The sequence below is a fragment of the Lagenorhynchus albirostris genome, chromosome 16, assembly GCF_949774975.1.
Source record: "Lagenorhynchus albirostris chromosome 16, mLagAlb1.1, whole genome shotgun sequence".
NCBI lineage: Eukaryota > Metazoa > Chordata > Mammalia > Artiodactyla > Delphinidae > Lagenorhynchus > Lagenorhynchus albirostris.
Genome location: NC_083110.1, coordinates 38,494,869 through 38,510,897, shown reverse-complemented (window position 1 = coordinate 38,510,897; position 16,029 = coordinate 38,494,869). Strand labels below are relative to the sequence as shown.

Genomic DNA, 16,029 nt, shown 5'->3' with positions numbered 1-16,029 from the left:
TTTTTGAGGGAGAGGGTATAGAGTAGGAAGAGTAGGCTGAGAGTGGGTGGCACTAACAACCTGATTCTAAAATTTATATAAACATGCATTGGGTCAAGAATGGCCAAGGCAATCTTGAAGAAGAACAAAATACCCAGACTTATTACTAACCTATAGTAATTAAGACACTGTAGTGGCATAAGGATAGTAGACAAATACACCAATGGGACAGAGTAGAGGGTCCAGCAAACAGACCCACCCATATGTGGTCACTTGATTTATGACAGATGTGGCAGTACAGTGCTGTGGAGAAGAATCGTCTTTTCACTAAGTGTGCTGGGTTACTCCACATGAAGATAAAGTGAATATTGGCCCATTATACAGTGTACAAAAATAAATTCCAAATGGATTGTAGATTTCACCGTTAAGGATAAAACAAAGCTTTTAGGATATAACAGAGGAAAACATTTTCATGATCTTGGGGCAAAGATTTAACAAGGCACAAAGACAAGGCTCACTGTAAAGGAAAAGATTTGATAAATGAACTATGTTACAACTAGGATCTTATGTCGCTGAAAGATAGCATTTAAGAGAGTGAAAAGGCAAGCTGCAGAATGGGAAAAGATGTTTGCAATATCTGTATCAGTCCAGGGACTTGAGTCCAGAATATATGAAGAGCTAGAAATCTTTTTTTTTTTCCTTTTAAAGACAGACCACATATGAGAAAAATGGGCAAAAGATTTGAACATTTTCTTCACAATAGGCTACCCAAAAGATCAACAGATCTTACGTAAAGATTCCCTAGTTCATTAGTCACTAGGGAAATACAAATTATAGCCACAAAGTGGTACTACTCCATGCCTACCAGTGTAGCTAAAGTGGAATGGCAAGAACGTGGACCAGTTGCAGCTCTCAAACACTGTTGGTGGAACTTAAAATTGCTAGGACCACTTTGGAAATCGGTTTGGTGGTGTCTACTAAAGCTTAATATACCCAAAAAATTATATACATACATTACCAAAGAATGTGTATTGGAATGCTCGTAGCAACATTATTCCTGGTAGCCCAAACCTGGAAACTACCCAAATGTCCAGTAACACTAGAATGGAAAAATTGTAGTAGAGTTATAATAGAATACTAACAGCAATGAGAATCAACAAACTGCAATTATATTCAGTAGGAAGTGTGACTCACCCAAGCATAATGTTGAACAAAAGAAACCAGATACAAGTACAGACATTCCCATTTCCATTAAGTTGAAAGCCAGGTACAACTTGTCTACCGTGTTAATAGGTCAGTCAGTATCTGGTGGGGTAGAAGCTGGGAGGCACCATGAAGGGCATATCTGGGGGTCCTAGTAATTTATGCTTCCTGATCTGGATGCTGGTGTTATGGGTTTGTTTTTTTTCTGAAAATTCACTGAGCTGTACACTTAGGATTTGTGCACTTTCTGATGTATGTTTTTCTTCAGTGCACATTTAATGAAAAACTGCACTGTGCTATTGTTGGCCTCCAAGAAACACAGATTTTAGAATATGGATGCCTTCCTATTAAGCCTTTACTTCTTTTGGTATTTTGGCTATGGGTAAAGTAATTTTGCTAGAGATTAATTTCAACTGATGAAAGAGGGATGATCTCTGGGTGGCTTTCTATTATTATGGCATAACTTCCAACTTTAGTTCGTCCCTTCAGTCAGTTAACTTCACACATCTAACACGGTGCTGTTGAGTGGACCTTTTGTCAATAGTGGAAATGCTGTCTGTGTTGTCCATTATGGTAGCCTTTAGCCACATGTGGCTATTGAGCGCTTGAAACGTGGCCAGTACCGCTGAGAGAATGAATTTTCAACGTAAATTTAAGTAGCCATATGGTGACTCTCCTGTTGGGCAGTGCAGAGGCAGCATTTATGTTTTACCTATTTAGGTGCATGCTGATTCTTTAGATGTCTGTTTTCAGTTCTGCTGTCTCGTATTTAAGTCCATCTGAATGCTGGTATTAGCAGTGACGTGGAAACTTGGGAGATTGCTTCCTCAAGGGCAGTTGATAAGGAAACATGGTAAAATTTCTCTGTGTGTTACATATGACTGGGTCTGTCTTTGGATGCACAGAAAGTATATTGATAATGCAGTGTTTTGGGAAAAGTTATTGAGAAGTTACCTTTTTGAATAGGAGTATACTAAATGCGGCATGAATGCCATAGTAAATTTCACTCTGTTCTTCATATATACTATACTTTAGTACGTCATCTACTTTAGTACGTCAGTGATTTTTTTTCTTTTTTTAATTTATGTATTGAGTAGTGCACATATCCGTTGTTCTCTTGGAAAGTTTTGTGCTAGTGCCCAACGTGTTGTCATCCCTCTTTTCAGAAGCAGAGCCGTCCTCCCTCGGCAGCATGCTCATGCCCGCTCAGGAGACTGCTTGGGAAGAGCTCGTCCGCACTGGTCAGATGACACCTTTTGGTACCCAGATCCCTCAGAAGCAGGAGAGAAAGCCCAGAAAACTAATGCTCAACGAAGCCTCAGATTTTGAAAAGTATTTGGCAGATCAAGCAAAACTGTCCTTTGAAAGAAAGAAGCAAGCTTGTAATAAAAGAGCAACTAAAAAAGCCCCGGCCTCGGTCACTTCTGAGCTGAGCTCAACACTCAATGAAAACAAACCAGACAAGAGAGGCAAAGTTCTCTCGAAAACAGATAAGCGCTTGAAAAAACACATCAAGAAACTCCAGAAGAGGGCTCTTCAGTTCCAGGGGCAGGTGGGATTGCTAAAGGGAAAGAAACCCTTGGAGTGTGGTGTGAGGCCAAAGGCAGAGGGAGACTCTGAGGATGAAGTGTCCGAGTACTTGCCCACGGAGTGGGAGCAGGGGGAGGCGGCAGGGACTGACCTGTCTGGGGAAGACACCGACTGTGACCGGAGACGGGTGCTCAGTCGCCAGAAACGGCAGAAGAAAGTCACAGTGCAGGAGATTGATGATGACTTCTTTCCAAGTTCTGGGGAAGAAGCTGAAGCCGCAGGAGGAGGAGGAGGAGGTCGGAAAGTAGTGAGATGCCGAGATGATGGAGATGAAGATTATTATAAGCAGCGGTTAAGGTCAGTCTCCAGGGATTGTACTGCTTGCTTTATCGTAGGTGGTAGGTTTATTAATAAATGAGAGTTCTAGTCTAGCGTAATATATTAGACCTCCATTCATCCAAAGGTTGGACTTCCTGCAACCTTAGCCTGCTAGAACCATCAGAGCCCCTGAGTCCTCGATGGAGCTGACCCAAGATGCTTCTACTTCGGGGTCTTCATTGAGATTTGAGGGCAAGTCTAAGAAGAAAAGCTTAGGGGGAGGGCTGGGCAAGAGGCATGCCTAGGACTAAAGCAGGAGCTGTGTGGGTGGGTGGGAGAGTGGGTGCCCTGCCACAAGGGGCAGGAGGAGGTTGGCTTGTGTAGTGTATGTTGGGTGAAAGTAATTTTAGGAGACTTTCCTTCAAAAAAGAGCTGAAATTTAAGTTTTAGTGTATGAAAGAATAAGCTTGCTTTCCTAAATCCCTCCTTCCTTGTCTTGAAAAAGTGGTTCTCTACAGAATTTCAACAATACCGTGCCAGAAATGGGCTTCCTATGCCCAGCACACCCTTCCTGTGCCCTGTCTTTTTTTATGCTAGAGACTAACTTTGGCTTCTTATTTCCGTGAATTTGTCAGTGTCTGATGTAAGTAAGTAAAAGGAAGGTGAACACTTTTTTTTTTTTTTTTTTTTTTTGTGGTACGTGGGTCTCTCGCTGTTGTGGCCTCTCCCGTTGCGGAGCACAGGCTCCGGACGCGCAGGCTCAGCGGCCATGGCTCACGGGCCCAGCCGCTCCGCGGCATGTGGGATCTTCCCGGACTGGGGCACGAACCCGTGCCCCTGCATCGGCAGGCGGACTCTCAACCACTGCGCCACCAGGGAAGCCCAGGTGAACACGTTTGTTTGTGGAGTCCGCACTGCATGTTGCCACACGTCTTCTGAGTCAAGAAAACCAGTGTGTATGCTACAGTCTCCACCGTGTCCCACGGAGCATGACGTTGTGCGACTCAGGTCTCACGCCTTAGCTTTTTAAGAGTGCCGCGAGACTCAAAGGGATGCGGGAATCTGCTTAACAGATTACTTTTTTAATACTTGCTCCCAGGGTGGCTTTTTTCCCCAGTCCTCAACAGTTTTTTCTTGTTTCTCAGTGTAGGGAGACCTAGTTTATTATAATTCTTGTAGCTTTCCACTGGCCTTTGCGAATGAAGATTGACCTGATATTCTTTTCTTCTGTTATTTAGAACTGCCGACGCCCTACATCCAAGCTGCCACATACATCCTTTTAGAAGCAGGTGCAGCATAGTTCTTTTCACCAATGATTTGAGTACCTGCAACCTAAGTCCAGGTCTTTAAGAGAGCTGTTACACTCTCACTGTGGTAGTACCTCATGCAGCAAGACAGAGTTGAGGAGTGGCTTAATGTTTGTCATTTCTCATTGTAGCTTGCACATCTGATATCTGTAAAGTTGTCTGAACAGTGAGTGGCATCAGTCTTTTTCTTGACTATTGTAGAGAATTAATAAAAGTGTTGGGCTTCCCTGGTGGCGCAGTGGTTGAGAGTCCGCCTGCCGATGCAGGGGACGCGGGTTCGTGCCCCAGTCTGGGAGGATCCCACATGCTGCGGAGCGGCTGGGCCGGTGAGCCATGGCTGCTGGGCCTGCGCGTCTGGAGCCTGTGCTCCGCAATGGGAGAGGCCACAACAGTGAGAGGTCCGCGTACCGCAAAATAAAATAAAATAAAATAAAAGTGTTAATCTCAACATATCGATTATAAGTGGAATGAATATTCTTCCCATTAAATTGAGTCAATATTAAATATATTTTAAGTATATCAGTATTTTGATCAAGAGCAATTATTTTGATTGAATTTTAAATACAGGTTTAGTTTAAATTCATGGCAATAAGTTTTTCTTAATAATGTTAAGACTGTAAAACTGTTATTTCCAAAGCCATATTAGAAGTCAGTTTTTTGCTCAAGTTATAGTAAAATCTCAAATGAATTTCAGAAATATCAATAACTCTAATTGCCACCAAAATACTATAGCTCTTAAAATTTTATAGCTACAGTTATTAAGGTAGATAATTGTTAAATTGCAGATATCCACATTGAAATGTTTATACTGCATCTCCTTTGGTACCCTTTGGATTGGGGGATGTTAAAAAAAAATGCTCAGGATTGAGAAGCATATTAAGAATATTTTAAAACTGCCAGTCACTCTATACTTTGTTATTTCTTGTTGTTGATCTTTGTAGGCAGAATGAAATTGTAATGGTATCCCCTTGAGGGAAGAAAAACACTTTAGGATTTCTTATCTTAGCACTGGCTTGTTGATGGATAAGAAGAATAAAGCCCCATATAGTTTACAACATAGAAAATGAGTTTTTCCTAATGGTTAGAATTTAGGAATATGTACCCAAGGTAGGTACCTTTTGGACTTAAATATGTGTTGGTTATAGCCCTGTTGATTATAATGCTGTTTTCAACCCTTAGAAGTGAAAGTGGGCGACTCCTAGACACCTCACCCCCTTTATTCTCTCCACTTGGAGAGTCTTAGGTCTTTCATTAGCTCTAGGTTAGTCCTAACTAGGTGTCTTTAGTTTTAGCTGACGCTCAGTGGGAATTTCCTGTCAGGCCTTTTCTACAGCTTAACCTTTTCTGCATCTGGATAGTAGATGATCCTGCTTTCTCTGACGTAGCCCAAGACCTCAGATCAGTCTTGGAAGTTTTAAGCATCTTATAAAATGCCCGTGTATTTTGCCTTTCCAACATTTTTATCCTGCTTTCTTCTCTGTTCTGTTGCATTTGGAGGCTGTCTGCTCAATGGTGTTCCCTGATTTTCATACCTTTGATAATGTACCGTGATGGACAGGCCACTTCTTAGAAGCAAATATTCTGTCGTTTCTTATTCATGTCAGCGCTAACAGATCTTACAAAGCATCCATTATTTTTTATTTTAATTTTGGGGTACTCACGTTTCCATTAGGGTATGGCTCTCAGTTGTGAGGTCTTCCTTCAAATCTATTGCTGCTTTAGAAAGCTAGGGTCTGGGAGCTCCAGGTGCCAAACACTTAACAGAAATAACACACATTCAGTGTTGGGTGATATATGTCCCTGGTGAGCCCAGAGTGGCGTAGAAGACCACACATTTCATACGTGCACCTTTCCCCGCCAGGTGAACAGAGATCTGCAATCCCGGTTCCCTCAGTGTAGTTGGTTCATTTTCCAGTTGAGATGTGAGGTCATCTCCATTGCTTCATCTTTGCTCTCACTGCATGAATGCACATCTCCATTCTAGGACTGGCGTCTGGGGGTTCCTGTGAGGAATCTGCAGTCTTTTAGGGGACGTGGGCACAGATGGGACCTAACCAGTGTGCAGGGCATAATGAAATCAGACTGAGGTATTTGGGGAAGATTTTGTGGAGGATGTTCATCCCAGCTCTGGGCCTGGTCTGTTGGGTCATTCAGATATGTTGATATGGACCTGAGGATGCAGGTTAAAACTTGCCACATTTACCCCCGAACTTCAGGTACATCACTGAACAGGAAAATACTTGCATTGCTTTGGGGGCACATTGTTTCCTCAAGGGTCTCGTCTGGATTGCTTCGGGTATTGGCATGGTGGCCGTGGTCTGCAGAGGAGTCCGGTTGCTAAGCTGCCACTTCAAGACAGGGAGGGCACAAGCCCTTGCCTTTGCCAGCCAGCTCTCACCTTTGGCAGTGGTAATCTGTTTGGGGGAGACTGGGGCCTGTTTGGCTTCCCTGGGAAAGAGTGCCGCAATCCATTGGTGATGTCTACCTTGGCACGGGGACAACAGAGGGAAGCAAGCAACATGCTGTTTGCCAACCGTGAGATATAACAAACAAAAAATGTCACCAACTCATGCCTCTTTCCCCAGCAGTGGACGTACTGCTTGGGTCGGACTTGCAGTGTAGGTCCGTTGGCACCCCGGGTGAGAGGATGCACTTCCAAATAAGGTCTGTCTCCTGCTGGCACGACTAGGGAGAACATTTATAATTTGACTTAAACCTATACTCTGAATCTCTCCTTTCTGTTTCCATTTGCCAGCCATTACTGCTTAAGTTGCTCACCTAACAGCTGTATTTTCTTGGCAATGAGCATAGACTAAGGCAAAGATTCCCAGCCCATGGGCTGATCCTGCAGAATCACTGGGGGCTCCACCGTTGGAGGTGCTGATTCAAAATGTGTACGTGGGACTACCAGGTGGTCATTTAAAAAGGCTTTCCCAGGTGATTCTGAGGCACTGGCATGTTTGGGAACTACTTTGATATATATAAGTGGACTTTATATATTCTCTTCCTTTCTGAGGCCGTAAGTTTTGGCAGATTGAGTTTGTATATCATTTTCTCTAAACTTTTATGTACCCTGCACAATTGTGTTTACATAGGAGAGGGCCTGGGCAGGAGCTTTGGGGCCAGTTTATTCAGCTCAGTGCTGTGTATAATAGTTCATCGGGTTCTTACCAGGGTGTGTGCTTGAGAATCCCCTGGGGAGCACCTTTAGGGCTCAGCCCGGAGCAGCAGGAGCTGGGCACTGCACTTGGGCTTTGAGCTCCCACTAATTCTGAGGTGAGGTTGGTAGCATTCTTCCTTATCAGAGGCCCTTACGATGTTCCCATTTAGGAAACCTTTGAGGAGGTTGGAAAGAATTGTTGGTAAGGATGTTGGGATTTGAGGATGTAATGCTCAACTCTAGCCCAAAGTTAGCTTGGTATTGCTGCTGGGATAAATCACCACCCCCCACCCCCCCATCCTCAGTCAGTGGAACAGTAGAATTTAGAAACAGACTCTTCAGTAGGTGGTGCCTGGGTCACCTCAGATTATCTGGTACTTTGGGCCAAGCTGCTGAGATCACAGCCTGAAATGGATTTGAACTGGTACCTCCAGATAGTTTGAAGGCTTCCCATACCCTGCCCCTGACCTTTCACTTTTGATAATTCCTTGTTTTTTATGTGTGTGTGCTTTTTGTGTGTGTTTTTTTTTTGTTGTTGTTGTTGTACGCGGGCCTCTCAATGCTGTGGCCTCTCCCGTTGCGGAGCACAGCCTCCGGACGTGCAGGCTCAGCGTCCATGGCTCATGGGCCCAGCCGCTCCGCGGCATGTGGGATCTTCCCAGACCGGGGCACGAACCCACGTCCCTTGAATCGGCAGGTGGACCCTCAACCACTGCACCACCAGGGAAGCCCCCAATTCCTTGTTTTTTTATAGTGAAATTGTGATAAGATAGAAAAAACTACCTGCACCTCTATTTTTTTATATTTCATTCCAGCCTTTGATCCTATGCATATATATCTTTCAGTTGTTCTGATTATAGTAGGCTGCACAAACACTTTATCTTGGCCCTTTCAGGGTGATCAGTTTGCCGATGATGTCACTGGTTAAGAGCTGGGATTTGAAGCCAGGACCGGGTTGTGTAAACGGCGGTTTCCTTTCATTTGTGGAATTGGGTGGAATGGGCAGTACCTATGTGTGGCCACATGGTGGTGCCAAGAATCAGAACATAGCTGCCCCTACCTCGCTGGGCTGGAGACCAAACCCTAGACCCAAGTCAGCTGGGTAAAGATTTGGGGAGATTGCTAGGGACTCTAGAAAACTTGACTGATCTGGTGTGGATGGGCATAGCATTTGCCTCGTGGTGTGGTGTAACTCGCGTCTGTAGTCATGACACCGGTTGATGTAACTGGCTTCTAATACAGTTTTGTCGTTAGAGGTTTTTCTTTTCTTTTGCCCCATTTTGAACTTTATTTACCGTGAATAACTTTGAGTTAAAAAAGGTCAGGGCTTCGCTGATGGCGCAGTGGTTGAGAGTCCGCCTGCCGATGCAGGGGACACGGGTTCGTGCCCCGGTCCGGGAAGATCCCACATGCCGCGGAGCGGCTGGGCCCGTGAGCCATGGCCGCTGAGCCTGCGCGTCCGGAGCCTGTGCTCCGCAAAGGGAGAGCCCACAACAGTGAGAGGCCCGCGTACCGCAAAAACAAACAAACAAACAAAAGGTCAGATGGCTCCATTCATTGTGTAAATCTTACAGAGTATCTTCTAAGCCCCCGTAAGACTTAATCATCTGGGAAAATGGTATCTTCAGCACCCTGTCTCTTGAGCACTGTGGCTTCTGTGGCCAGGGGCGAGTTGGATCCTGGTTTGGAGGGTTTAGCTGTATACATGCATAGTTCTAGGAGGGGAAGGCTGTTGGTATTTTCAGATGCCGAAATGAGTGAAGCTGAGGAGGATGAATGTTGAAAAAAGCCTCTTGGATTTGAAATTTGGAGGCCCTGAGCAAGGGTGGTATCCGTGGGTGAGGGAGGAGGTGGTTATGAGAACTAAGATAGCCGACATTAGTGAGTGCTTACCACTTAGCAGTGCTTCACTGTATGTGGCTCTATTGGTTTAGTCCTCACAGCGCCCTAGGAAATAGGAACCTGAGCCGAGAAAGCTGAAGTCATTTGCCCAGGATAGCAGCAAGTGGAGAAGCCGGTGGTTTGGGTCAGGAGGGAGTGGTCTGTCAGTGTGGACTGGTGCGGTGGGCTCAGAAAGCATGGCCTCAGTGATCACTTTCTCCCGTTGCTTGATGAGGACCAAGCCCACACTTTTGCAGGCCCCATTCCTTTGCTTGAAACGGCGCTGAAGGCCGTGCCTCCTAGAACCACAGTCTCAGCTGCTCTGTCTCCATTTTATTGTTTTCACCGTGCCTCTTCCTCTTCCTTTTGCCCAGAGCCAGTCCCTTTGCAGTGCGATTGTCCCATGTTTATCCTTCAGTTGCATCTTTGTTTGTGCTGCACATGGATTCAGGTCACACTTAGGCAAAGGCCAAATTATTGATACAGTGTAGAGCTTGATTTGCTTGTACCTTTAAAAAAACAAAACAAAATGCAGATCATTTGATCTCTAAAAATCTGAATTTGGTAAAAATTTAGTCTAGGTTTGATCCAGAAACTAAGTATAATTATTTGAAGATTGTTCTTGTCATCAGTTTCTGGGAGTTGATTTCTTTCTCAAGAAATAAACTTGTGTTCTTTTCTTTTTCTAGGACTCTATATTTTAAAGAGAGAAGAAAAAGTTAACTCCCTTTAGGACTTTTCTTAGAGAGCATCCTGGCTTCTTTTAAATGACGAAGCTAAGACACAAATGAAGACTAATTCTGCTCCGTGCTCTGCACACACCTCTCATCCTCAGCTCCAGTGCATAATTGTCTGCATCAGTCTTAATTTACTCTGTGAGATCTGGACTCCTAACTGAGAGTATTTCATCTGCTCAGATGTGCCAATTAAGTCCACCAGATAGACCATAAAAAGGCAGATAAGAAAAGTAAAACACTGAGTATCTCAATTTAGCAAATTAGACTAATCTGCAAGGAATTCTTAGCTGTCTGAAATAGAAAACTTATTGCACTACAGAAATGCAAACTATATTAAATACCCAGCTAGGTGCCTTGAGTATATTTTTAAAAAATCAAATTGTACTCACTGTGCTTCTGTTGTAGAATTTTTTCATGGATATTGCAATAAGCAGAGAATGATCCTGAGAGTGAAATTTCACTCTATATTAGAAATGATTTAACTGTATGATGTGTGACTTTTCCCTCACAATCGCTACAGATCTTGGTGGCTCTTACAACGTAAAAATGAAAACAGAGCAATAAGGTCAGTTGTAAATTTCAAACAGCAAAGTCAGTGACTTCCTTGAAATTTTGGAGAGGGCACGTTCATTTTATTAATATATAATCTTGGGCTACTAATATTTGATAATTCCCATTAATAGGTATATTTTGCCTTTTTTGTAGGTTGGTGTAGGCATTTGAGTATAGGCGATACCTCCTTTTATTGCCTTTCGTTTTATCGTGCTTACAGATAACTCCACTTTCTACAAATCGAAGGTGTGTGACACCCTGCCTTAAGCAAGTCTATCATTGCCATTTTTCCAGTAGCGTTTGCTCACTTCATATCTCTGTGTCACATTTGTAATTCTCACAGTATTTCAAACTTTTTCATTATTATATTTGTTATGGTGATCTGTGATCAGTGATCTTTGACGTTACTGCTATGACTCACTGAAGGCTCAGATGATGGTTAGCGTTTTCTTGGCCAACCATTTTTTAATTAAGGTATGTACATTGTTCTTTTAGATATAATGCTGTCTCACACTTAATAGACTACAGTCTAGTGTAAACATAACTTTTTTTTTTTTTTGCGGTACACGGGCCTCTCACTGTTGTGGCCTCTCCCGTTGCGGAGCACAGGCTCCGGACGTGCAGGCTCAACGGCCATGGCTCACGGGCCTAGCCGCTCCGCGGCATGTGGGATCTTCCCAGACCGGGGCATAAACCCGCATCCCCTGCATCAGCAGGTGGACTGTCAACCACTGCGCCACCAGGGAAGCCCCAACATAACTTTTATATGTGTTGAGAAACCACAAAATTCATGTGACTAGCTTTATTGCAATATTTGCTTTGTTGCGGTGGTCTGGAACCGAACCTGTGATACCTCCAAGGTATGCCTGTATATCGGTTTGTCTGGTATTAAGTGTATCTTACGTGTTTGTTCAGCCCAGATTACCTGTAGTCAAAAGAATTACTAAGCTGATTTTACTATTACTTGGAAAAGTTGGCAGGTGTCCAGTGAAGAGTGAGTTTTGACCCACTCTGCACAGTAGCGAGGTGGGGAAGGAATCATGTTATCGTACAAAAGCGAAGGCCATCTTTCCTCTCCTCAAACTTTTTTTTTTTTTTTTTTGCGGTACGCGGGCCTCTCACTGTTGTGGCCTTTCCCGTTGCGGAGCACAGGCTCCGGACGCGTAGGCTCAGCGGCCATGGCTCACAGGCCCAGCGGCTCCACGGCATGTGGGATCTTCCCGGACCGGGGCATGAACCTGTGTCCCCTGCATCGGCAGGCGGACTCTCAACCACTGCGCCACCAGGGAAGCCCATCTCCTCAAACTTTTAGCACTAATGTTTTTTGAGACAAATTTGAATTGAAGTTTTATAATTTGATTTGCTCTTGTGCAGTTGTTTTCATTTTTTTTTGTATAGCATTTCATTTTCATTGTATAGCATTTAAAAAGGTGATTATTGACCTTTTGGCTGGTGCTATGAGCAAAGGGGTGAATTTTGGAAGTTTGAAAATACTTTTTGAGAGGCAAGATTATGCAACAGGAGCACAGACTCCGGGTTAGAATCTTCACATTGGTGATCTTGAGCAGGCTGCTTTACGTGTCCCTGCCTACCTTTCTTTAATTGTGAAAAAGGGATTAAGAATAGTATCTGTCTCATAGGGTTGTAAGGATTAAATTATTTAATACATGTAAATACTTAAAACAGTGCCCAGCACACAGTGAGCATCGGTAGCCATTAGTTGTTATTATTACTTAGAGTTTGTTTTCTGCCTCTAAATTTAAAAAATGTATACATAATATATATGTATATATAATTTCAAAACACAGCTTGTCCAGAGCTAGCCAGTGTTACTTAAGGAGGTAATATATGGCATAGGGGGTAGAAATCACAGGCCATGGCGTCAGAATGCCAGTCTCCCCTAATAGCTATGGGGTCTTGTATATCTCCCCATTTGTATATGGGGATCTTAGCAGTACCTTCTTCAAGGGTGATAGGAGGATTACAAAAGGTAATACATCTAAGATATTTGGCAAATGTCAGACAATCAATAAATGTTAGCTACTCTTGTTATTTGCATGCCCACTAGGTAAAACATTTACTACAAAGATTCCATCAAGCCAGTAAGAGGGTCTGTGAGAATCATGAGGAAGAGCTTATATAAATATTGATATGTATGAAGACGTGACGTTCTTCCAAGGTAAAAAGCACTTTAACAATTGTATGTGATATGCACAGGCAACTCATTAGCAGTTATAAACTTAGTGTTGTTTGATGTTAGGCTTTTCTTACCTCTAATACATTTTTTATTAGTATGATTAAGGTCCACTTAGTGATAAAATATCTATATGACTATAAGTACATTATCAGTAATTGTTTGGGGAGAAATAAAAAATTATTTCTCCTTTGAACAAACTAGGGGTCACTAGACATCTGCCCAGGGGGCATTCTTCCAACCTCACAGCCTGCTTATTGGTTCTGAGTGTGGATAGGTCAGGATTACACTTTGGTTCCTCACAGTTTTCTCTGTTCTGAGGTCAGTGTTCCAGATGCTTCTCTTGTGCCTTATAAGGCTTAGTTTCCACATTCCTTGCTGTACTAGGTGTGTAGGACATTGTGCCTAGAGTGACCATGATAATCTTGATCTTGGCTGATAGTACAGGTGCAGTAGCATGATGGCCTTCTAGACTTGGGGGCTGCACTTAACTCCTGCCTGCCCAAGATTGCGATTCCAAGTGTTTCGACATTTGTTACCATTTATTCACGTTTAACCTACAGTTAACTAAAATTTCTCAATTTTACTTTTTTTGTGTAATCTCCTGCCCATAATTATAAGATAGTATCTGACATGTATGTAGTATTAAAAAATAGTTTCTAAAGGGTATAGTATACATATTATTTAGTCCTATAAGGACCTATTATTTGGCTCACTGTGGTCGAGGAGACAAATACCGTGGTGTTAAATGATGTTTCTAAAGTTCGGACCTCCCCTTACTAGTTATGGACCTGCATCTGGTTTTCCCTTCTCAGTGGGTATCTTAAATCTGTGTTTTTTGCTGGGTTCTGCTCTAATGGCCGCCCCTGGAGTCTGAGGGACTATAGGAGTTAGAAAACCTCCCAGTAAGTAACACACTCACCTCATTTTATTTGGTTGCAGCTGTGACTTTTATATGTATGGATTAAAGAAAAAGATGAAAGTGGGAACACTAGAAACATTATTTCCTTTCTAGTAATGTAAATATAGGGCTAGTTAAACTTCTTTTTTCCTCTGCCAGAAGATCAAGTCTTTTATAAAAAGTTGAACCTTTTGCTCAGCCTTTCCCACCTGGTCCTAGGGAGGCTTGGACCCAAACTCAGGACTCCTGATTTCTTCCAATCAGCTGGTGTGCAAAAACCAGTCTTGTTGCAAAGTGAATCCCCTGGGAACCCCCCAAAAACAGACATCAGGGCTTGAAAATAACTTACAAAATCTTTGTCATTCAACATAGTGAGCTTAACCTCCTCTCCTTTTTTTCCCTCCTTATAAAATTCTAAATTAAACACCTGGCTTTGCAGTCACCCTCTGCCAGGCCTCCTTTGCAGTGGGCCCAGCCACGTTTAGGCAGTGGCTACAGCTCGGAGTAGTACTTTAAAGTCACGTATGTAGAAGGGGTAGGAATGCAGCAGGAGGCAGGCCCTAAAGGAGGTAGAACGGGGCGTTTCTTGAACCCATTTCTGAGGGACCCACTTTGACCGTTTTCAAGCCATGCTTCTCTACCCCTGGTGTCTTCCTCATCCCCAGCCCAATTCAGAACCTCATTCATTCATTCCCTGAGCATTTATTGAGCGTCTTGTGAGGTGGGCATTATACTAGTCTCTAAAGATACAAAAATGACTGAGACAGTCTCCCTCAGTCTAATGGGGGAGACAGATACGGATTTCAAAAGATGCTAACACTCTGGTAGGTGCTAGCGTTCTAGTGGAGATGTCAGGTGTGCCCAGGTGCCATGGTGTTGGGAAGGCACCTACTTGGAGGATGCGACGCCTAACTGGCCGGTCAGGGATGGCTTCTTCCAGAGGTGCTACTCGGGCAGAGCTCTGAAGGGTACACAGGTGTGTGGGGGAGAGAGGTTGGGGACAGTACGGGGCATGCACATGCACAGAGAGGAGGCTCTGAATTTCAGCACAGTGGCAGCTAGCTGTGTTTTTCTGCCCTGGCATTTTTGAACATCCTTGAAATGCTGGAAATTCTCCTTCGAAAATAAATTAACTTCTCAGGTGTATTCTAAGGGTTCCATCGACAAGGCGTGCCTGTAGGTTACAACTGAAGGACGTATGTTTCTGGTGCAGTTCAGTTGACTGTGCAGCGTTGCTAGCAGTTTGGCCCTGGGTCCACGTTGCTTCTGACAGATCATTATCGCAGTATCAGACCCAGGTCCCACAGCCTGGGCTGATTTCTCATTCCTGCGTGAGTGTGGCGAAGCCAAGGAGCATTTGCCCTGCCTGCATCTGATTGGAATTGTAAGTTTATGTTTATTACTGGGTTCTCCTCTGAGTAGCTGCCAGTGGAGTCGGCAGCGGGCTGACTACGGCAGTCGCGTGGGGAGTTGGAGCTGCCAGAGAACACCAGGCCCACTAGGTTTTATGTGGCTGCAGCTGTGACTCTTACATGTGTGGCTCTTTTAAAACGAGAGGAAAGAAAACATGAAAAAGTTATTTCTTTTCCAAAAACGTAAATATTGGACTATTTACCCCCCCCCGCCCCCACTTTTAAAATCTGTTTTCTAGCTTATTTGTCGAAAGAACAGAATTTAGACATTTCGAGGCCATTTCAGAGTTTTAAGATTTCAGATCACTGGGGTCCAGATCTTAATTTTGACCTGCCCCCAACCAGTTTTAGGTCATTCTGTAGCTATCTTTTTGTTACTGTTGCATTAAACGTGGCCATACTTCATGTCAATTTACTGTTTACAAATCTGTTATAGAACTTTTAAATTGAGATATTCCAGCAGATACCGTCTGCTGACTAGGTGTCGTTACTCATGGTGATCATGCTATTCACAGTCATTTACTGAGCCTCCATTTAATATCATAGTTTTTGTGCAAATATACATGTTCAGGAGTTCCGTCAAGCATTTGTGGTGCGTTGCGTTATCCCATGCAGATTGTATTGGACTATACATTGCCTCTGTTTCTTCCTTTGTAAGTGAACATTATAGTTCACTCAGGGTTGTGTGAGGATTTCATTAAGTAGATATGATTATATATAATAACATTAATTCATTAAGCACCTGTTATATTCTAGGCTTGTGCTAAGTGCTTTCTATGTGGCACCTCATTTAATTCTCCCCTAAATCCAGTGAAGTACATGCCGCTGTTCCCCCGTCTCAGAGTCGAGGAAACT

General features: G+C 43.5%; 1 protein-coding gene across 1 annotated transcript in view; it reads left to right on the top strand.

The window, feature by feature from the left end:
- Positions 1 to 16,029, top strand: part of ERCC6 (ERCC excision repair 6, chromatin remodeling factor) — a 76,252-nt gene that overhangs the window by 12,049 nt on the left and 48,174 nt on the right. The window contains exon 5 of the mRNA XM_060126278.1: positions 2,349 to 3,069. Within this exon, the coding sequence (XP_059982261.1) occupies positions 2,349 to 3,069 (721 nt within the window). The remainder of the gene's footprint in view (positions 1 to 2,348; positions 3,070 to 16,029) is intronic.